General features: G+C 39.7%; 1 protein-coding gene across 6 annotated transcripts in view; it reads left to right on the top strand.

Annotated features, from left to right (window-relative positions):
- Positions 1–23,380, top strand: part of LOC140481292 (protein furry homolog) — a 412,478-nt gene that overhangs the window by 254,511 nt on the left and 134,587 nt on the right. For all 6 annotated transcript variants that reach the window (XM_072577249.1, XM_072577246.1, XM_072577244.1 and 3 more), the window contains exons 24-31: positions 696–753; positions 6,297–6,388; positions 7,806–7,978; positions 9,720–9,880; positions 14,089–14,199; positions 16,117–16,271; positions 16,887–16,986; positions 19,133–19,304. In XM_072577249.1, the coding sequence (XP_072433350.1) occupies positions 696–753; positions 6,297–6,388; positions 7,806–7,978; positions 9,720–9,880; positions 14,089–14,199; positions 16,117–16,271; positions 16,887–16,986; positions 19,133–19,304 (1,022 nt within the window). The remainder of the gene's footprint in view (positions 1–695; positions 754–6,296; positions 6,389–7,805; positions 7,979–9,719; positions 9,881–14,088; positions 14,200–16,116; positions 16,272–16,886; positions 16,987–19,132; positions 19,305–23,380) is intronic.

Here is a 23,380-nt window from a genome sequence, read left to right as displayed (position 1 = left end):
AGTTTGATAATTACAACCTGAATAAAAACAAGTTGCAGTGGTTTCTTTTTCAACACTTTTTCAGTCCCTAACAGTATTTACTTATCAACTAATTAGCTCATTACTTTTCTGTAATTGGACTGTTTGATTTTACTTCTCCAACCCAGTGTATTTGTCATCCTCTCTGCCACATGTATCACCTGTCAGTTCACTCCTGTCCCTGCAGGTAAGTAATGTAACTGTGTAATTCCTGCAGGTCTGTCTTGTCCCCGCAGTTAATTCTTCTGACTAGTCAGGTGGCAAAAGGGATCTTCTGCCTAGTTGTACATTAGGAGGAGTTTTCTGGAAAATAGGGCAATAAGACAGAAGTGAATGCAAGGCTAGTAGCCCTTTAAATGTGCCATCGGTACCTGCTGCTGAGTCAGCTAGTGCTGTCATCAGTATCTTATTTCCTATTATCTACACTGGACTTATCTCCTGAGCTTAATTGGCAGCTGTTTGTATGATCACTTTTGGCCTCCTCCATGATGCATAATCAGATGTGGCACTTTTTGTCCATTAATTAAATAAAGGTGTGAATCTAGCTTTTTAAACCCCTAATTTTAAAAAGGTACGTCTCTGTTTAAACACTTGCCTTCTTTTAATAGAACAAACAATAACTTATCTGTTTATTTTCATTATTGTTGAAATATAGTTTTTTTCCTCTTTTAATTCAGAGAGTTAGTTGAAGAACTACATCCCTTAATGAAGGAAGCTCTTGAACGCCGACCAGAGGTTTGTTTTGAGACATTGCTTTCATATCATATTGATTAGAGTCTGAGTTTCTGATAAATTTGAATTTTTTAAGCATTCTGAATATTATGAACTCATGTTTAATCAGATTGAATATCATTCTTGAATTATTTCAGACATAATAGGGATAAATGTAGTATATGAAAATACAAGCTTAATCAGTATTTTGAACTTGAGAAATCTAAAAAATGAGGAGTGGGGTCAGGTGATAAATAATGGCTAGGTGCAGGTCAGCCTCTGATGCCCTGCTCTGCAGGGAGAAGAGTAGGTGAGCCTGGACTTCCATCGAGCTATTATTTGCTCTGAACTTCAGGCTCAGATTAGATTAGATTCCCTACAGTGTGGAAACAGGCCCTTCGGCCTAACAAGTCCACACTGACCCTCTGAAGAGCAACCCCACCCAGACCCATTCCCCTACATTTTACCCCTAACTAATCCATCTAACACTATGGGCAATTTAGCATGGCCAATTCACTTAACCTGCACATCTTTGGACTGTGGGAGGAAACTGGAGCACCCACAGGAAGCCCCCACAGACACTGGGAGAATGTGCAAACTCTACATGACAGTTGCCTGAGGTGGGAGTTGATCCATGGTCCCTGGCGATGTGAAGCAGCAATGCTAACCACTGAGCCACCATGCTGTCCATTGTCTAGATGGCTAGTATGTGGTTCAGAAGAATACCAAAAGTGAGAGCTCATTCAGATTTTCTTGGGACCATCCTGTTTGCCCTGTAATTGGGAAGGTAGGGCAAGATAATGACAAACTACCACTGACAAGAATACAGTTCAGGATGAAGCTCAGCAATGAGCCAAGTTCCTGTCTTTAGTAAGAACACAGTGTGTTTATACTTCTTGACAGACACTGGAGTACCATTCATAATTTTGCTGGAACATTCACCAGGTGAGGAAATAGAAAACTGCCACAATGGTTGTGGCCCCAAAAATAGAGAGCATTTTAAAAAGAATTCAAAGTTCTGTATTGTGCAATTTCACTAAACAATTATTCTACAATAGATAGAATTACTGAAACCATTTATTTAAATTTTAAATCCCACCATGAGACCAGTATATATTTAATGGCCATTACTGTGATCATCATTCTAGCAAAATGTTTCATGGGCAGAAAAATCAAAGGGAACAGACTCGGCTGGGTGATGAATTAAATTCCATCCCCATAACTACCTGACTCTAAACCTTAGCACCTTTCTGCTAAGAGAGGAAGTTTAAATGTTTTTTTGATTGCAGATAATAAATTAAATTGCAGATGAACAGTTGTCTAGGTGGCTAGTATGTGGGTTCAGAATAATAACAAAAGTGAGAGTTCATCCAGATTTTCTTGGGACCATCCTGTTTGCCCTGTCCTTGGAAGGTAGGGCAAGGTAATGACAAACTACCACTGATGAGAATGCAGTTCAGGATGAAGATCAGCAGACAATGAGCCAAGTTCCTGCCTTTAGCATGGTAATAAGGGGAACGATCTAAGCAGGGTGAGGGTAACAAGGATGAAAATGAAAGGTAGAAGAGTATAAAACAGAAGTGAAAGGGAGAGAAAGTAAGGGCTGGCAGCAAATTGGGACATGGTATGATAAGAAATATGTAAAAATGTCAAAAAAAATGTATAGTGTTGTACTTGAACATACAGCACATCCATGAGAAAGTAGATGAGTTAACTCCGCAAATAGTTGTAAATAGGTGTGATATGATTTTGTTACAGAGACCTGGTTGCAGGGTTACTGAGGCTGGGAACTAAAGATCCAAGGGCATTCAGTCTTTAGGAAAATTAAAAAACACAGAAGCTCTGCTAATCTTCCTACCAAAGTGCATCTCATATTTTTGTGCATTATATTCCATCTAGCAAGAGAATTAAAAATGAAAATGAGGTGGTGTGGTATTGTTAAAGAAAGATAAAATCTGTGCAGTAACGAGAAAGGATATTGGTATAGAAAATCTAGATATGGAATTGGTCTTGATGAAGCTAATAGGCGACAAGGGCAGAAAACATTATTGGGATTTGTCTACAGGCCTTCAAACACGTGTGGTGAGGTAGACAAAGGCATTAAACAGAAAATTAAAGATGCTACACTAATCAAATGATAAGTTTAATCCATATATAGACTGGCCATACCAAATGAGCAACAATAGTGTGGCAGATCAGCGTGTGGGATTTCATTTTAGATCAGTACAGCGAGAAATCAACTTGGAGGCAGATTATTCCGGATTTGGTTTTGTTCAATGAGAAAGAGTTAATCTCGTGTGAGAGATTCTTTAGGAAAATGTAATCGTTACACAATAGAATTTTTCACTGGGGTAGAAAAACTTGATTGAGTTTTTTGAAGAAGTAACAAAGAGGATTGATGAGGGCAGAGCGCCAAATGTGATCTATATGGACTTCAGTAAGGCATTCGACAATGTTTCCCATGGGAGACTGATTAGCAAGATCTCATGGAATACTGGGAGAACTAGCCATTTGGATACAGAACTGGCTCAAAGGTAGAAGACAGAGGGTGGTGGTGGAGGGTTGTTTTTCAGACTGGAGGCCTGTGACCAGTGGAGTGCCACAAGGATCGGTGCTGGTTCCAGTACTTTTTGTCATTTACATAAATGATTTGGATACGAGCATAAGAGGTACAGTGAGTAAGTTTGCAGATGACACCAAAATTGGAGGTGTAGTGGACAGCAAAGAGGGTTACCTCAGATTACAACAGGATCTTGACCAGATGGGCCAATGGGCTGAGAAGTGGCAGATGGAGTTTAATTCAGATAAATGCGAGGTGCTGCATTTTGGGAAAGCAAATCTTAGCAGGACTTATACACTTAATGGTAAGGTCCGAGGGAGTGTTGCTGAACAAAGAGACCTTGGAGTGCAGGTTCATAGCTCCTTGAAAGAGTCGCAAGTAGAAGGCATTTGGTATGCTTTCCTTTATTGGTCAGAATATTGAGTACAGGAGTTGGGAGGTCATGTTGTGGCTGTACAGGACATTGGTTAGGCCACTCTTGGAATATTTCATGCAATTCTGGTCTCCTTCCTATCGGAAAGATGTTGTGAAACTTGAAAGGGTTCAGAAAAGATTTACAAGGATATTACCAGGGTTGGAGGATTTGAGCTATAGTGAGAGGCTGAACAGGCTGGTGCTGTTTTCCCTGGAGCGCGGAGGCTGAGGGGTGACCTTAATGAGGTTTACAAAATTATGAGGGGCATGGATAGGGTAAATAGACAAAGTCTTTTCCCTGGGGTCGGGGAGTCCAGAATGAGAGGGCATAGGTTTAGAGTGAGAAAGGAAAGATATAAAAGAGACCTAAGGGGCAACTTTTTCACACAGAGGGTGGTACGTGTATGGAATGAACTGCCAGAGGAAGTGATGGAGGCTGATACAATTGCAACATTTAAGAAGCATTTGGATGGGTATGTGAATAGGAAGGGTTTGGAGGAAAATGGACTGGGTGCTGGCAGGTGGGACTAGATTGGTTTGGAATGTCTGGTCGGCATGGACAGGTTGGGCCACAGGGTCTGTTAGGCAAAACAATGACTGCAAATGCTGGAAACCAGAGTCTAGATTAGAGTGGTGCTGGAAAAGCACAGCAGTTCAGGCAGCATCCGAGGAGCAGTAGAATCGACGTTTCGGGCAAAAGCCCTTCATCAGGAGTACAGGCCTGCATTCCTGATGAAGGGCTTTTGCCCAAAACGTCGATTCTACTGCTCCTTGGATGCTGCCTGAACTGCTGTGCTTTTCCAGCACCACTCTAATCTAGACCACCCGAAGGGTCTGTTTCATGCTGTACATCTCTCTGACTCTAAAATGAAATACTTCAATAACAAACTAGGACCCTAAATCTAAACAAACAAAAGGTACAAAGGTATGAGGATGACTTGACTGTGATGCAACTGGGTAATATCATTAAACAGCATGACAGTGGAAAAACAATACTTAATATTTAGGAATAAGTATATTATCAATACAGTGTCCACTGGTTCCTTCAAAGCATTTAGGGGAAAATGGGCGCAGAAGAGCTCAGGTGCCTTACCTTCCACACCAATACCATTATGCCAATCCATCATTATAATTTAGTTGCTCCCATTCCTTGTTTCCTCCCTTTTTTGTTTGTGTTATACAGCCTCTAGTGGGAAGTGTTCATAATGTATTAATTTGTCTACTTGTTAGTTTGGTGGCTATATTAAAGAATAAAGAGCTAGCTTCCCATTTTTCTTGTTTTTTCCACACTATCCCAGGTGGTCAGTGTTTGCAGTTTGTTAAAGGGTTACTTGTTAATTTAGTGGTAGTGTTATGTATATTTAAAAAAGAGAGGTGGGTTAATTCCCAGTTGGTTTCTAGATAGGAAAATGGTCTAAAAGGGAAAGATGGAAACTGAAGCTAATATTAAACTATAGATTTACAAAAAAAATTCTTGTAAACCTTTGCTGTATATTTTAATGTATATTAAAATTCAATATCAGTGCCTAAAACAAGGAGGATATAATGTACTTCAAGGCAATTTGAACAGTTGAGTGAGCAAATGCTTGGCAGATGCTGTATAATGAGGAAAAAATGTGAAGTTGTCAACTTCGGTAGGAAAAACAGAATGGCAGAGTATTATTTAAATGATAGTTTGGGAGCTGTTGATGTACAAACGACCTTGATGTCACTGTACACTAGTCTCTGAAGGCAAGCAGACAGGAGCATCTAGCAATTCGGAAGATAAATCGTATGATGGCCTTCATTGCAAGACAGTTTGAGTGCGGGACCAAAGAAGTTTGACTGCAGTTTTCAAGGCCTTGGTAAGACCACACTTGGAGAATTGTGTACAGTTTTGGTCTCTTTAACTAAGGAAAGATATATTTGTCATAGAGGGAGTGCAGTGAAGGTTTGTCATATGAGGAGAGATTGGGTTGACTGTGCCTTTATTCACTGTAGTTTAAAATAATGAGAGGGGATTTTATTGACAGGCTTGGAACGACTGGATAAAGGAGTGATGCTTCCCTTAGCTGGGAGGTCCAGACAAGGGGTCATGATGACAGATATGTCGCAGCATTTCGGACTAAGATGAGAAATTTCTGTACTAAGAGGGTGATGAACCTATGGAATTTCCTACCAGAGAAGGATGTGGAGACCCCCAAGTCATGAGATATATTTGAGAAGAAATAGATAGCTTTCTAGAGGCTGAAGGAAGCAAGAGTATTAGGAGAGTGTGGGAGTATGACATTAAGATAAAGTATCAGCCACGATAACATTGGATGGCAGAGCAGGCTGAATGGACTATTCACCTATTTTTGTTGTTTGCAATTTAATTACAATTGCTCATGTTACAATCACACCATGTGACACTACCCACTGTTCACCAATTGTCATTCATAAGTGAAAAAGTAATAACTGCTAAAATAAAGGCCAACATTCAACTTGCCTTCCCTCTGGCCCACTGAACCTGGTTGCTAGATTTTCATTTACTGTTACTTTCTGTAAATGTAAACTTGTTTTGCTTCACCTTTTCAGTCTCTGTAGATTTCTATTTTTCTGTAATCTATTTTAGAACAAGAAACGTCGTGAACGTCGAGATTTATTGCGACTACAACTATTGAGGATATTTGAACTTCTGGCTGATGCTGGCGTTATAAGTGACAAGTAAGTTTACAATAAAATAGCTGAAGTAAAAAAATTAACAAAGTTTTCTAATATGAGTCAAATAATGGAGTCCTCAATCATAGATACATGATTGGTGCTCTTGAGATGCCAATCACAATGAGTAGGACTCAGATGTGGTTTGTAACAATGGAAGTGTATTGATGACACTTAGCAATGAAAGGAATAAAGAAGGATATAGAGGGAGAATTCATACAGGGTTATGTTACCAAGGAAGGTAGCAAAATAATATTATAAATGAGCTGTAAATATAAAGACAACCAAGTTGTTTTCTAACCAAAAGAATTATTTGAAAAGCTAACTGGAAAATTCAGATTAACCTCTGATAACTAGCATTAACTGACTTACCTCAATTGAGGCACTCTTGTGCCTATCTGGAAACAATGATATTTTAACAATTTGTGCAGTTTCAGAAATCCAGCTACAGATTTGTGCTATTTGCTGCTAAGACATCTTGAGCTACCATGTAACATAAAGGCACACAATTGAAAGTGCTGACTACTGCACTGTGGGCCTACCTTCAGCCCCTTCCAAGTGTATTACAAAACTGATCTATCAAATGCCATTGAGTAGCAAACAAAATTGCACACTTTACAATCACACCATGTGACACTTTATCACTTATCATAAGTGATAAAGTAATAACTCCTAAAATAAAGGCCAACATTCAACTTGCCTTCCCTCTGGCCCACTGAATCTCGTTGCTAGCATTTTGTAATTTGTGCCCTCAGATCCCCACATCCCTCTGTGCTGCAGCTTTCTGCAGTCAGACTTCTTTGGTCCTGTACTCAAACTCTTGCAATGAAAGCCACCATACAATTTATCTTCCAAATTGTTGGATGCCCCTGCAGGCAGGCATTTATATTATATTTAAGTAATATAACATGTTTAAAAATAGCTTCTAACATTTTCCCTGTGACAAGTGACAAGGTAACTGGCATTAGTTCCCTGCTTTCTGTCTACATCGTCTTCCTTGCTAGCCTGTCACTTTTTTTGTCTTTGTCCCATCATCCTTTAGAAATGCTACCAGTGTGCATTAGTCTTATTAGAATTTTCCCAAAAACTGCAAGACATTTTACACCTGTTTTTCAGTTTTTTTTGTTAATCCTTCAATACCCTTTAAATATAATTTAGAGCTTTCTGCTCCTACCACAGGTCCACATATTCAGATTTGCTCTTGGAGTGATGAATAATTATACAAATGAACTGACACCAGAAATCTGAGTATCATTTGAACATTACCGTTCTGGCAAGATTTATAGAACTTTTTAATCAGTTTACATACAATTAAGCCAATAGATAACAATTAGCCCTATTGTGTTTAAATAAATTGTTGAAAACAAATGTCTTTAGTGTTCAACTGCATTAAATAAACCTCCGCTTTCTTTCTATTTACTAGTACTAATGGAGCTTTAGAACGGGATACTTTGGCACTGGGAGCTCTGTTCTTAGAGTATGTTGATTTAACCAGGATGCTATTGGAAGCAGAAAATGACAAAGATGTTGAAATTCTAAAGGACATACGAGCACATTTTAGTGCAATGGTAGCCAATTTGATCCAGTGTGTTCCAGGTAAAGTCATTCTACCTGTGCTATTGCTTTTCTAATTTGAGGCATGGTTGTTGATTTTTATTGTGCCCTTGTGGCAAGTTTTGTCCTGAAAGAATTTTCCAAAAGTAAATTTGTCTTTTATGCAGCACTTACTAATAAAAGGTCTTTAAATACTTCAAACAAACAAAACAGATTAACTTGCTAGCTTTACATTTTTGACAGAGAACTTTAACTATAGAGAGCACACAAATTTAATTTGGGGACTTGTCGCTCACCATTTTCTAGTCACTAATTCAACTGATTAGAAAATTATTAACAACATGCATTCACAGTTGCAAAGCTCATCCCTGGCAAGTTGGGCTTCTAAAGTCAGAAAATTATCTCTAATCTTTAAATGTAGCTATGTATAAATTATAAACAGTTCTTAACAAACCAAATGGGAATATAATACATTTTTGAAGGTGCTTGCATATTTTTAAGTGTATTTTAAATACTGTCTTATGTTACAATTATTAATATATCCAAAACAATTTTGTTTTGAGGTAGCACCACTGTGGTGCAAAATTGATGTTTCTACCATTAATATGAAGGAAGGGAAATGTATTTTTGCGCAGTTCTCTAAATTATCCATGTTTGCATCTCTGACCATCAATCTATGATGAATAAAATATAAGAAAGAGAATTAAATTAATTGAGCTTAAAGTCCAAGGTTACTGGAACTGTGTTTTGTGTATGTAAAGAGTTGGGGTGAAGGCAATTGAAGTAGGCCTGACTTGTTAAGTTGTGTTAATAAATGTTAGTTAGCAACCATTACTGTACATAAATGGTTGTAATGCTGGAAATATTTTGGATTTTTGTCTAATAAGACAAACTTTGGAAGCAGACTGTTCTGCACATGTTCAATTCCAATTTTACTTCGACTATGTCAAGATCAGAGGTAGATTTGTTTAAAGTCAGTAAATGTACATTGGTGATATTCTTCCCATACTTGAGGGATAAAAAATATTCTTGGGGATAATGGTGTTGGATGATCACTTAATTGTATGTCGTTATTCAGACCATTATTTTACTTATTACTTGAAATCAGTTGAAGTCCATTGAGTTTGCTGTGCTATTCCAGTTAGTCACCACAGTCTTATCTTTTAAATTCTTATGTTTGTTAATCCCAAATAAGTATCTGTTTTAAACACTCCAGTTGATTTTGAATGCTAGGGCGCCTATGAAAGCTAGTTCATCATTCTCTCTGTTCCTTGTGTGAAAACATTTTACTTTGATTCAATTTTTAAACATCTTTTCAAAAGCTTAATGCTGTGCCACAGAGGAAAGAAAACTCCTGTCAATCCTCTTCAACCCACAACACAATGTCCATTTGATGCAATTCTATAATTGGATAACATTTGCTGGATAATCCTGAATGTGCAAAGAATTACACTGACAACCAATTTAGGATTGTCAGTTGGGCTTGCAGTGTGATTATACTTGTGTGTACCGGAAGCTATATGTATTAACACACAGTGCCCTGTTCTTTGCAGACAGAAAGAACAAGTAAATGCATGGCTCTTGTTTCAACTCAACAAAATAAGTGACAGCCTGGTTCATTGACTGGTTCATTTTTCATTATAATCCCTGACAATTAGAGTCAACCTGCCTGGTTTAAAATTTCTGATGACACAGAAATAACCTTTTATTTACCTGCTCCTGCAATCCTACATGTGGCTTCTGCCAATTAATAGAGACTTATCATTTTTTACTTCTTCTGTAGTACATCACCGTCGATTCCTATTCCCACAACAGAGTTTGCGTCATCATCTTTTCATCTTGTTCAGCCAGTGGGCAGGGCCTTTTAGTGTCATGTTTACTCCTCTGGATCGTTATAGTGACAGAAACCATCAAATTACAAGATACCAGTATTGTGCTTTGAAGGTATGTTTTCATTGTCTGATTGGTTCCACATTGCATTTTCTTGACTTGAAGAGAACAAAAGTTAAATAGAATTGATTGGTACTTCAAATAATATTTTGCAAAGTTATGTTTCTTTCCAGTGTGAGATTTCTTTGAAAGTAAACTTATGTTTATACAATGACCTTTATTAGCTTTGACTTTGAATTCATTATTTTAAAAAAGTTATTTTCTAGTTGTCAACTTTGAAATGAATGTATAATAAACAACTTCTATTTGAGTGGATTTTTCTGTGGTCACTGTTGCTGACAGAAATTATCAAAATTGTTGGTCTCAACAGAGGCAAAACACATTTGTAGCTCTGCAAAAATGGCTCACAGGGAACTCACCCTGATTGTCCTGTCACAATCTGGTAGTGTGTAATTTGGATTATTTGCCTGGTAGTTACCCAGTTATTTACACTGATTTAATTAGAGATGTGCCTGGTAGGCATGAAACATTCTTTTAATAGAATTATGGAATCCCTATGATGTTGAAAGAGGCCATTTGGCCCAACAAGTCTATGCTGATCCTCCAAAGACCATTTCACTAATCGGGTCCCCTACCCTATCCATGTGACTCTGCATTTACCATGTCTAATCCACCTAGCCTGCACATCTCTGGTCACGACAGGGCAATTTAGCATGGCCAATCCATCTAACTTGCAATCTTTGATCTGTGGAGGAAACCGGAGCACCCAGAAGAAACTCACGCAGTCACTGGGAGAATGTGCAAATTCCACTCAGTCACCAAACATTAGAATTGAACTGGGGATCCCTGGTGCTGTGAGGCAGCCATGCCACCCCTTGTTCAGGAGCATTGCCCCTTAAATCAGAAAAGAATGTCAGATTGTTAGGTCTGCTCATCTCTCCTTACCCATCTCTATCTTCCACTCTATACAACAAATATTAGACGTTTTCAGGTTTCTAGCATCTAAAGGATTTACTCAAATGATTAGTGAACAGTAGAAACATTGGGCAGGTATCAAGTATCAAATCTGTTTCCCAACCCAAACCCACCAACTTCCAGTTTCAACTAAGGCTGAAGTTGGGCTGGTGAGCAGTTTCCTGCTTTTTCCAGTTTCGGGCTTCCGAAACGTCAATTTTCCTGCTCCTTGGATGCTGTCTGACTTGTTGTGCTTTTCCAGCACCACTCTGATCTAAACTCTGGTTTCCAGCATCTGCAGTCCTCACTTTTGCCTTGTGGATTCATAGTCATCATTATAGGTTCCCCTAATGATATGGCTTCAATTATTCACCACCCCTTCTCCTCCAGACCCCCAAGATTGGCAACACACCTGATTGATGCACCTCCTTCCCAAAGGTACACAAGTTGGCATCATCGTTGTCTCCACTCCCTCAGGCCCACCCCCCCCCCACCCCCCCCCCCCCCCCCCCCAAATTTCCATCCTCAGTATCACCTCCCCCAAGCCAGTGCAGATTTACCAGTTGCTGTGGCCTTCGATGATCAGTTGCTTACCTGACTAAAGGTACAGCCTTTCAATCAAGGTGGTCTCCAGGCAGGAAACTAACTGGTAATGTTAATAACATGCTAATGGAAGTAAAGTTATTTAGAATTCGAAGAAATCCTAAAATGCAATTATCCCTATAACTTTTTCACCAAAACAATATCTGCAGGTCAAGCCACCAATGCAAAATGCTGCCCATTGTGTCAATTAGTATAATGGTAATAAAGTTATGAAATGTTTCATCATCAATTTAGTGCTATTCAGAATTTTAAATGCATTAATCCTAGAGCAGTATATCATAATGTTTGCACACAAATTAGCCAGAAATATAAAAATAAATGGTGAGTGCTTCTACAAGTATGAAGAAAGCAAGAAAGCAGCTAAACATTGCTCTCATAGAGAATGAGACTAAGAATTAATAATGGAAAACAAAGAAATTCCATAATTTCTTTTCAAGTCTACCCTCATGACAAATGGTGCAATTTGAATAAATGAAAATCTGGAATTAAATTAATAGCAGCCATTTAACCAGTTGTCAGAAAAATACAATTGGTTCATTTTCACTAACAGCCTTTAGGAAAGAATAGAAACCTTGTCTGGTCTATGTGTGACTCTAGAGCCATGGTAATGTAGTTAGCTCTTAGCTGTCCACTGAAGTGGCATAGCAAGTCAATCAATTCAAGTGGCAATTAGGGATGAATAATGAATTCTGGCTGAGCCAGTGATGCCTATATCCCATGAACAAATAAAAAAAATTAGGGAAAAAAAACTACTCAAACTAATTGGACTAAAGGTTCGAAAATTCCCCTGAACTTGTTCATCTGCATTGTAATATCTTACAAGAAATGGATTTGGGTGCAATGATTTTAATCTTTCAAAATTCCCTTGATTCTGGAAAACCACAAATGAAATACTTGTATTCAAGAAAAGAAACAGAATACAAGAAAGTACAGATCCGTTAGCCTAATAAGTGTAATTGGAAAAGTGTAGGAATCCATTATTCATGAAGCAGTAGGACATTTAGAAAATCATAATGCAGTCAAGCAGAGTCAACACAAAAATAAAATTTGCTGGAGAAACTCAAGCAGTATGTGTGAGGAGAAAGCAGAGTTAATGTTTCAAGTCTGGTGACTCTTCATCAGAACTTACTATATTTTTCTCACCTGAAAAAGAGTTATGGGTGGGCCCCCGAGTAGGATTGGAACAACGAATGTTCCATGTACCCTTCAAAGAAACAAGCATAACTTGTACCCATGCCAAAACCCATGGTCACACCTTTGATCTGAAGAAAGGGAAAGAAGTTGTTCAAGGTTAGGATGAACTTGGCCAGGTGAAGGAGTGTGATGGTGGATGGGGATAGTTCAAGCCTTTTTATTGGGAAGAAGCAGAGAGCCCTAAGTCCATTCTGATGGGGAATGGATGGGTAGAGGGATTGTAGAGTCTATGGTGCAGAAGAAGCAGCTGGTGCCCATCAACTGGAAATTTTGAAACCAAAATAAAACATAAGAGGAATTTTGGATTTAAGTGGAAAAAGCCTGGATATGGGGAGAAACTATTGAATCAAGGTTGGAAAAGATAAGTTCTGTGGGGCAGGAACAGGCAGAAACAATTGGCCTGCCAGAGCAATCCTTTTTGTGGACTTTGGAGAGAAGGTAGAAGCTGGCTGTACAGGATTGGGAAACTGTGAGCTGGGATGCTGTGGGGAGAAATTCCCAGATGAGATAAGGTTGCTGACAGCCGTGAACACAATGGCCTGATGCACAATGCACAATGGCGTCATGATCCGGGGAAGATGAGAGGAGGTGGCCGAGAGTTGGCACTCAGCCTCTGTGATGCAGGGGTCAGTACGCCAGACAACAACAGCTCCACCCTTATCAACCTGTTTCCATATTTCATCAGTTAATATTAGTGTCATTCAAATTCATTTCCACTGGCGAATGACTGATGGCAAGTGTCCATAGTTAAGCAACCGATTGCACTTTCCTCATGTTGGACATTTCCAAAGTCACACTACCAAACAGGTATGCATCCAGTACCAGAACAGTGTAAGATATGCTGAAAGCTCAATCAGCTGGTACAAAATTGAATAAATGGAGTCCTTACCTAGTTATATAACAAGTCCTGACTGGGATTTCTGGATTTTCCAATATTTAAGAAGACTAAACAAAAATACTGAAAATCCTGAAAAAGTGACCACACTGCACCACAACTCCTTTCAAACCTCTGTGTATCTATGAATGAAATGTGTACAGTCTTCACAGCCTCATTAACACTTGGTGCTCAATATGATTAATGCTGACTGATTTACTTCAACTTCATTTCTTTGTGCTTACCCAAAATTAAATATATCAATCTCGGTCTTGACAGTTGCATGACATCATTTTGTGTGAACAGAGTTTAATTTTACCATTTCACTGTGAGTCAAAATATTCTCCTTAATTTCACTCCCAAAAGGCAAATCTTTAACTTTAAAATTGTACCAACTCATTCTCCACATTCTGTCTGACTGAGGCTATGTGCCTCTGAAATATAATTTCCTTGTTTTTATTTTTCTGGGAATATTTTATGCCTTCCACTGGAGTTAAAACAAGAGGCCAACAGAACCCGAAAAATTTCTAAGATCTAATTGTTAACATAAAGCTTAAACTTCTTTTGATAAGTAACTTGTAGTTGAGCTTAACTTATTTGATTAATTTTTTTCTTGCTTTTTCCTCACATTTCTTAGGCAATGTCAGCTGTACTGTGTTGTGGCCCAGTATTTGATAATGTAGGTCTCTCTCCTGATGGCTACCTTTATAAATGGCTGGATAATATTTTGGCATGCCATGATCTGCGGGTAAGGAAATTGAGGTAACTTCTTAGCACTAATGGTTTCACCATTTAACATCCTTCACACTTTGGATAGTCATTATTTCTCCACGGTCTGCTTCAATATTTAGTGATGCACAAGAGACGTTAACACCCTATATTGAAAATAGTTGAATGCCAACAAGCACATTTACTAATATATACTCCACACATTTAATCTTCTTGTGACGTTGGCACAGTAATTAACCTGATTCCAAGAAATGCATCTCAGAACCTTAAAACGTCATATGTCAAGACTTTGGATCAATCATTCGATTGTCAAGGAATTGAAGGGTTATGGGGTGCAGACGGATAAATCAGGAAGAAACTGCAACCAGGTCAGCTCTGAGCCTATTAAATAATGCAGCAAGTTTTCTGGGCAGAATGGCCTGTCACTGCTTCTAAGTCTTATGTTTCCCATGTAATTGCTGAAAATTGACAAATGTGAGTTTTTGAATAGTTTACACAGAATTCCAAAGCTGAATATAGAAAATATTTTGTCAAATATTTTATGAGAGTGTCAAATAAATTTAATCACTTTTTCTATAGAGTATTTCTGTGGGTTTTGGATGTAAATTTGCGAGTGATATTGTATAATAATATTGAAGCAGCAAATTGAATCCTAACAAGACATGGGACTATTGCACTGTGGGGAGATATATCCAATTGTACATTTAGTGGTAAAATATACCTATTTAAATAGGCCTGTTAAGATTAAGATTTTGAATTGGTATTAACTCACTCACCCCCATCTATGGGAGTGATTAGGAAATGATTAATGTGGAGTGGGGGGGAGGGGTGTAGGGGGTGGCGCGGCGATGAATTGGTGCAGAATCATAGAATCAGGAGGAAAAGCAGGGAATAGAGTGCCCATTGCCTGCCCAATTCCCTACTAATTAATTCAGTATAGGAAAGATTAAGGTTACCTTCCTGTTGATGCCACTTGAAGCCTTAAATGACTGTTCAATGCCACATAGAGGGCACGTCTATACCTGGTAGACTCCCAGAGAGATCAGCCGGATGTGGCCCATTTAAAGGGGTCACCAACTGAGGCGCCTCTTCCCTGACCTCACCAACATCTGCTTCCATTCACCAGGGTCTGTTTAGGCAAGCCAAATCCTGCATTACTTCATTCCAAACATTCATTCAGCACTTGTAGTTCTGGGCCTGCTGCAGTACCAGCAGTGGCCATTCCTCCTCCTGATTGATTCGTAGATCTTAGAGGTAAGATCTTCACCTTTAAAGGCAAGGAATCCTTGATGACTGGTTATTATCTGCCTAAATATCATTGAATTTTTTTCAGGGCTTCCGAAAATAGCCGTGATAGAGTTGCTTCAGCTTCCCAGCTGGTGGACAGGCCCCCTCCCACCAAAACTATTCATTTTAGCCCTTTAAATCCATTGTTAGCAGTGAAAGCTTCATGATAATAGGTAGTTTATTATGAAATATCATCTGTGAATGTAATTGAAGTATTTGTCACATATATATTGAAAGTTGCAAAAGAAAAATCCGAAATGTTTTACCTTTAAAAGGTAATTTTAATGCAACTTTTCAAATTTACCTGGAATTCATTGATGTTTAATTTAAATAATAAATTGCTCACATGGAGAAATTGCATAGCATATATGTTTTAGAAAGGAAACATTGAGACATCTGCGTAATCGACTGGTTTATAAAGCGTTATTTATTTATATGAATATAAACCTGAAAGTTACACCATGCCATTATATCATACAAACACTATATATGTATCAAATTCCTAAGCCCCTTATTCTATGAAGATGCTGAATGATTCAGATTAGCAAAAAGAACTTGATATAAGCAGTTTAGTCATTTACACAATAATGAATAAGATGTGTAACTTTTGGCCACATTGACATTTCTAAATCTTCTTTTGATATTACAGGTCCACCAGCTCGGCTGTGAAGTTGTGATATTACTGCTGGAGCTAAATCCAGACCAAGTAAACCTTTTTAATTGGGCTGTAGATCGTTGCTATACAGGATCTCACCAGTTGGCATCAGGGTGTTTCAAAGCCATTGCTACTGTATGTGGAAGCAGGTAATCAACTTCAGATGGCTAGGTACTCTTCAGTATGTACAATCCAAGCAATCAGTTCTTGTAATTATAATTTTTTTAACACAAAAACATAGAATATATGAGCAAGAGTAGGCAATTTGGCTCTTCAAGTTTGGTCCACTATTCAGTATGATCACACTGATCATCCAATCCAGTACCAGTTTAGTAGTGCAGATTGAATGTTGGCCCTTATTTCAAGTTGGTTGGAGTATATGAGTAGGGAAGTCATCATCTGTGCAAGGTGCTGGTGAGACCACATCTGGAGTACTGTATGCGCTTCTAGTCCCTTTATTTTAGAAAAAACATTATTTCATTAGAGGCAGTTTAGAACAGGTTCACCAGGATGGTTCCTGGTATGGAGGGATGCCTTATAAGCAAAAGTTAAACAGTTGGGACTCTACTCACTGGAATTTAGAAGCATGAGAGGTGATCTCATTGAATCATATAGGATTCTTCAGGTATTTCACAAATCTGTGAGGATGTAACTAGTAGAGTGGATAAGGGGGAACCAGTGGATTTTTCAGACTTGAGAGTATGTTCAAATATCAGCAAGTATCCTTACAATGAGTAGTGAAATATTTTTATTTTTCTTCTTAGGAACTATCCATGTGATATTGTGACACTGTTGAACCTGGTGCTCTTTAAAGCTTCTGATACAGATAGAGATATTTACGAAATATCAATGCAGCTGTTACAGGTACAAAATAACCCATGTGAAATCTAGTGGAGTCTAACTATGAATACTTAAACAAGGACCAAAACTTTACCAACAAGGGGTAATGCCCTGTTGTTAGTACCAAGGGTGGGTCCCCATCCCACACAAGCAGAATATGGGACCACTGTGGCACATTTCCCAGGCAGCACCCCTCTTACCTGGCTGCCTTTGGGCCTGCCACCCTTGTTAGGATGGCAGGCTGGCTGTCCATGTTGCCATCCCATTCAGTTAACTCAATAGCATAATTGCAGTGGATTTATAATGTGTTTTATACCAGAAATAGGTAGGCAGATCCCAGCAACCCTTCCTTTGGTGGTGTCTGGTGCTGCCTGGCAGGAGGAGGTTTTGTACAAAAGGGTTGCTTCCTTGGAGAACAGAATCTTCAGTTCAGATGATCTCCTGGTAAAGCTGCTGGTTAACTGTCTCCATAACAACTGATTGCCTCCATATATGGCGGGTGACCAGTCTGCTACCAGCAAAACATGAGAGGCTTAGAAAATGGCTGTAACTGAGCCTTTCTTGATTGAATGCTCCCAACTCTGCTCCTCAAACTTTTACCAGATCTTCTGTCTCCCATCCAGAGTGTGGCCACCAGGTGACTATCTTTTGACAAGTTTCCTCATGGGCCCACTGTGTACTGGGTCAGACTGTGTGCCACAAAAGTCATGCCACTATAAAAATGAAATATGATAGAGTAGACAATTGATATGCTGAAACTGTACTTCCAATGCTTGGTATGTTAAGAAGGAGCCCTGCAGCACTCAGCAGATGTGTTAGGATACATGGCGTACTGCAACCCAAGTGCATTGCAGTGTGGCTTGCCATAACCTTCCTAATGGCAATTAGGAATAAACAGTAAATGCTAGACTTGCTAATGACTGTCACATTCCATGGCTCCCTTGGCATCATGTTCAGCTTGCATGATGACTTCAGTCTGGGTTTTCAGAACAGCACCAGATGTTTGGTGGCTTCTGCTTGTGTTGCAGCAGTAACTGAAGCATGTCTGTCCAATTCTACTCCAATGCTTGTGTCTGTAAGTGCACTAATCTAATTTTCCACCACTGCTAAGCTGGAAAACGTGGTCTTTAGGCTCTACACAATCCATTCAAGAGATCATTTGAGGCCTCAACAGCAAAATGACCCATGCAACCTATTCCTCCAGTGAACTGAAATAAAACAAAACAATCTGGAATTTGAAAACAAAAACAGAAGTGCTGGAGAAATGAAGGGTCACTTGGCTCAAAATGTTAACTCTGTTTCTGTCTCTGCAGATGATGAGAGACCTGCTGAGTTTCTCCAGCACCTTCTGTTTTTGTTTTCTCCAGTGAGCAATTATCCATACTATGCCATTGTTCCCTTTAGTGGCTTCAGGCCTTATTGTGGTTTGTGTTTCACCACATACAGAATTTCCCTCTCAGGCAAACTTCATAGTAATGCCAAGTCAGTATCTGAACAACAATTTATTTTGTTATTCTCTGTCTTCCTGCTTTTCTGTTTCTTACTTTTCCAGCAAGTGGTAATGCCCTGGTCCTAATCCCACACAAGCAGAATATGGGACCACTGTGGCACATTTCCCAGGTAGCACCTCCTTACCTGGTTGTAATGTTAGAAAAGCTTACAACATGCTCCCCTTCACACGCTCACCTCTCCTTGTGTGCCATAATTCACTGTTCTAACACAGGTTCCCTCAAGTATTTGCAATCTTCTTCAACCAGAATGTGCTTCCAATTTAACTAATGCAAGCTAGCTTTAAGTAAAACTATCTTTTCATGAACCTGAGCCCTCCACTGATGCAGATAGCCACTCAACATTGCACACACTGCTGGTTTCATACAGCATTCATGCAAATTCACGTGCAGCGGAAAGTTGTTGTGCAGCCTGCAGCAGAAATAATGAGCTATTGTTAATTGTGCAGTAGCATTCACGGACCCTGTTTCGATTCTAATTTAGCCACTCCCATCCTAAAGCCTGATCTTCAACCCCCAACGTGGCACTTACCATCGAGGATTGACAGATGATCGAAATACTGTACGATGAATCCAGAACTCTCATTAATCTATTTATTGTTATGTGCATCCTGTTGGAGTTCATTATAACAGCTGATTTCATTATCTATTTTTGTTCTCAGATCTTGGAAGCAAAACTATTCCTGTATTCCAAAAAGGTGGCTGAACAAAAACCTGATAGTATTCTGTTTGGAACGCATGGACCATTACCTCACCTATATTCCGTATCATTGTCTCAACTGTCAAATGAATTAGCAAGGATGTATCCTGAGCTTACACTTCCTATGTTTTCAGGTATTCTCTAATTATTCATTTATGGTTTATTTTTCTCTTCTGGTGAATAATAAGTACAAGAGAAAATATACAGCTTTTATTGGGAAAACTCAACTGGTCTGGCAACATCTGTGTAGAAAAATCAGAGTTAATGTTTTGGGTGCAGAGGCCCTTCTTCAGGTGCTTTGGACCCGAAACAATAACTCTGCTTTCTTTCCACTGATGCTGACAGATCTCATGAGTTTCCCAGTAATTTCTGTTTTTGTTTCTGATTTCCAGCATCTGCAACTTTAATGCAGTGTTTATTGTTTATGCAATATAAATCCAGTAAAAATTAGCCACTCGTGAAATGTTTTTAATAGTATTCTTGCTGTATTTTTCAAACATTTAATCACTAAGTGAATGGGCTGTTTCTTGATGAGCAGGTTCTGTAGGCAAAAGAGTTTCTGTGTGGAGTCCATGAACTTTGGGTTTTGTTGCATAATGCAGAGATTTGACTCCATTATGGCATCATTTTAATATTACACCTGAACAGAAGACAGTTTTGACAGCCTTGGCTACCAGTTGGTTGGAGGAGAGCGCTCCACAGACCCTACTGGAACAACTGGGAACATGAGGATGTCCAATTCCCTGGAGATTGTGGAGGAAAGCACTCAGCTTGTCCTAAGGCTGTCCTCCACCTCTCTTCACTTGTTAGGTTCCCTTAAACCTAGAAATTTCCATCCAACCACTGTTAAATTATCAAAGTAGGTTTAATAAGAAGTGATCAGCCTCTTTAAGATACTTAAATGGCTAATCTGCCTCTCAGAGGTGCATGCCACCCCTTGTCCTAACCTTGTAAACTCTCAAAGTAGCTAGATTGGAGGCACATTTGGTAAGGTTTGTAGCATCTCCCCTGACCCAAACACTGGTTTTTGAGAAGTAAAATTAATCACAGAATTCCTGCAGTATGGAAGTAGGCTACTCTGCCCATCAAGTCTACATCAACCAGCATCTCCAAACAGCATCCCACCCAGACCTAGTCTGCACATCCCTAAATGTGCTAAATTACCATAGTGGACAATTTAGAATGGTCAATCCACCTAACTTGCACACCTTTGGACTGTGGGAGGAAACCCATGCAGACACTGGAAGAATGTACGAACTCCACCTGAAGGCGGAATGAAACCTAGGTCCCTGGTGCTGTGAGGCAGCAGTGCTAACCACTGAGCCACCATACTGCCCACCATGCCGAACTATTATGTCTCAATAGTTTGTACATCCAGCTGTTGAACCCACAAAAAGTTTTGCAAATGACACATTATAAGTAATGTGTTTTTAATCTTTATGTGGAGGTATTAAATGGAAGAAATTCAAAACAGTTTTGAACTGAGGTCTAATATCAATGAATTTTCAGTTGACCTCAAAGGCTTAGAAATACAATAACTGTTAAGAGCACTTAAGAGCAAAGCAGTATTTCTTGAAAAATATGGCCTCCTTATTTTTATGTATGGGGTCTGGAGGAGCTGAAGGCTTCTCTTAATCTTAGAAAGTTTATGGCTTATGCTGCTCCAAGACACACTCCAACCACCTCCTTCTGTGAGATGCAGTATCAAACCCTGGTCAGCACACTGACCTGCATGCCTGGATGTGCACGAATTTCTGTAACGCAGCCATAATTCACTGTTTCTGCACATGAAGTGAAGATATGTTAATGAAAGCTGACAATTAGCATGCACCATGTATGAGTCAGAAATTGACTGATACCTATTAGGTGAGTTGCCTTATAAGGAGAGGCTGGATAGGCTAGGCTTGTATCCATTTGATTTTGTATGACTAAGAGGTGTTTTGATTGAAAAATTGTGTGGCGACGTGACAGGATTTATATAGAAAGAATGTTTCCTGTGGTGGGAAAATATGGAACTATAGGTCACTGCTTAAAAATGAAAGGTCACCCATTTAAGACACAGATAAGGAGGAAGATTTTTAGTCAAGGGTCATGAATCATTGGAACTCACTTCCTCAAAAAGCAATAGAGGCAGAATGTTTGAATATTTTGAAAGACAACGGTAGGTAGATCCTTGACAAGCAAAGGGTTGGAAGGTTGTTGAGTTAGGCAGGAATGAAGAGTTGAGGTTAAAATCAGGTCAGCCATGTTGTTATTGCATGGTAGAGCAAGGACCGAGTGGCACCCTGTTACTCCTAATTCATATATTCATAGGTTTTCCTCTGGAAATCTACTGTTTTGATGTGTTTAAAGATAGACACATACTGCACACAAAGGTACTGATGGCAGAGATAGATGTGACATAACTCAGCAAGCCAGGCAGCACACTAAGTATTCTTTAAATATTTCCATTTTCATAAGAAACAAGCATTAAAGGCATGCACCACCATTTACAGTTACAATTTACCTTTGTTATCCAATAATTATGATCAACAATGAAAAAGATTACTCATTAACAGAATTGCGTTCACTCTGTACAGCTTCATTTCGGCTTTTGCCCGAAACGTTTCTCCTGCACCTCGGATACTGCCTACTTGCTGCGCTTTTCTGGTACCATATTCTCAACCAGCATCTGCAGTCCCCACTTTCGCTCAATTTTATTTTTGTCAACCTCTTAATTGTATGCACTGTTGTTTGTTAGTCGTCTGATATCTATTCATTCCAGTGATGATGCTATTTTCCAGGAAGTGTTGTTCTTGTAGCCAGTGTTGTTGTAATGGTGATTGGTCATTCTGTAATCTGCACAGATGATGAGATCACATCTTTCTTGTCAATTGCCTGAAGTGAAGGCACAGTTCTTCGAGTTGTATATAAATATCTGTGGTTGCAACCAGCATTCCCTCTACTTTTCTTACCAGCTGCGTAGGTTAGCAAGGCCCATGCGTGGCAGTGACTTCTGGAACTGGAAGTAAATGCTTCAATCGATTGTCATGCATGGAACTTCAAAGCAGTTACGAGCATGCATAAAGTGAATTTTGGTTGTAATGACATATCTAGTCATTCATATTCACTGCATATGATCAAAGTGACAACTGTTCAACACAGGTTTCAAATTGCCACATGGGCTGACTCTTGTTGGGAACATTCAATGTTTGCACTTTGACTGGCTCCTCCTCGTTCAACCCTGGCAATGGCTTGGCAATTTTATCAAAGTGAGATTTGTATTTCGGTTTCATTTTGACTTTGTTACTTATGTTTATTAGTAGCTCTGGCTTCGCTTGCTTTTTTCACGATTGAAGAATAAGCTTGAATGTAGCGTGATATTAGTCTTTGTATTGAAATACTTTCCATGCCTTCAGAAGGTATATTTATTCATTCAAGGTTTGTACAGGTCTATGTGTTGCTGGAAAAGCGCAGCAGGTCAGGCAGCATCCAAGGAACAGGAGAATCGACATTTCGGGCATAAGCCCTTCTTCAGGAATGAGGAGGGTGTGCCAAGCAGGCTAAGATAAAAGGTAGGGAGGAGGGACTTGGGGGAGGGGCGTTGGGAATGTGATAGGTGGAAGGAGGTTAAGGTGAGGGTGATAGGCCGGAGAGGGAGTGGGGGCGGAGAGGTCGGGAAGAAGATTGCAGGTCAAAAAGGCGGTGCTGAGTCTGAGGGTTGGGACTGGGAAAAGGTAGGGGGAGGGGAAATGAGGAAGCTGGAGAAATCTGCATTCATCCCTTGTGGTTGGAGGGTTCCTAAGTGGAAGATGAGGCGCTCTTCCTCCAGGCATCGTGTTGCCATGGTCTGGCGATGGAGTAGGCCAAGGACCTGCGTGTCCTTGGCGGAGTGGGAGGGGGAGTTAAAGTGTTGAGCCACGGGCGCTTGGGTTGGTTGGTGCGGGTGTCCCAGAGGTGTTCTCTGAACCGTTCCGCAAGTAGGCAGCCTGTCTCCCCAATGTAGAGGAGGCTACATCGGATGCAGCGGATGCAGTAAATGATGTGTGTGGAGGTGCAGGTGAATTTGTGACAGATATGGAAGGATCCCTTGGGGCCTTGGAGGGAAGTGAGAGGGGAAGGTGTGGGTGCAAGTTTTGCATTTCTTGCGGTTGCAGGGGAAGGTGCCGGGAGTGGAGGTTGGGTTGGTAGTGTTTGTGGACCTGACAAGGGAGTCGCGGAGGGAATGGTC

The sequence above is a fragment of the Chiloscyllium punctatum genome, chromosome 9 (genome assembly GCF_047496795.1).
Source record: "Chiloscyllium punctatum isolate Juve2018m chromosome 9, sChiPun1.3, whole genome shotgun sequence".
Taxonomy (NCBI): Eukaryota; Metazoa; Chordata; class Chondrichthyes; order Orectolobiformes; family Hemiscylliidae; genus Chiloscyllium; species Chiloscyllium punctatum.
Note: the sequence above shows the minus strand (reverse complement) of the source record. Positions and strands in the feature narration are given on the sequence as shown.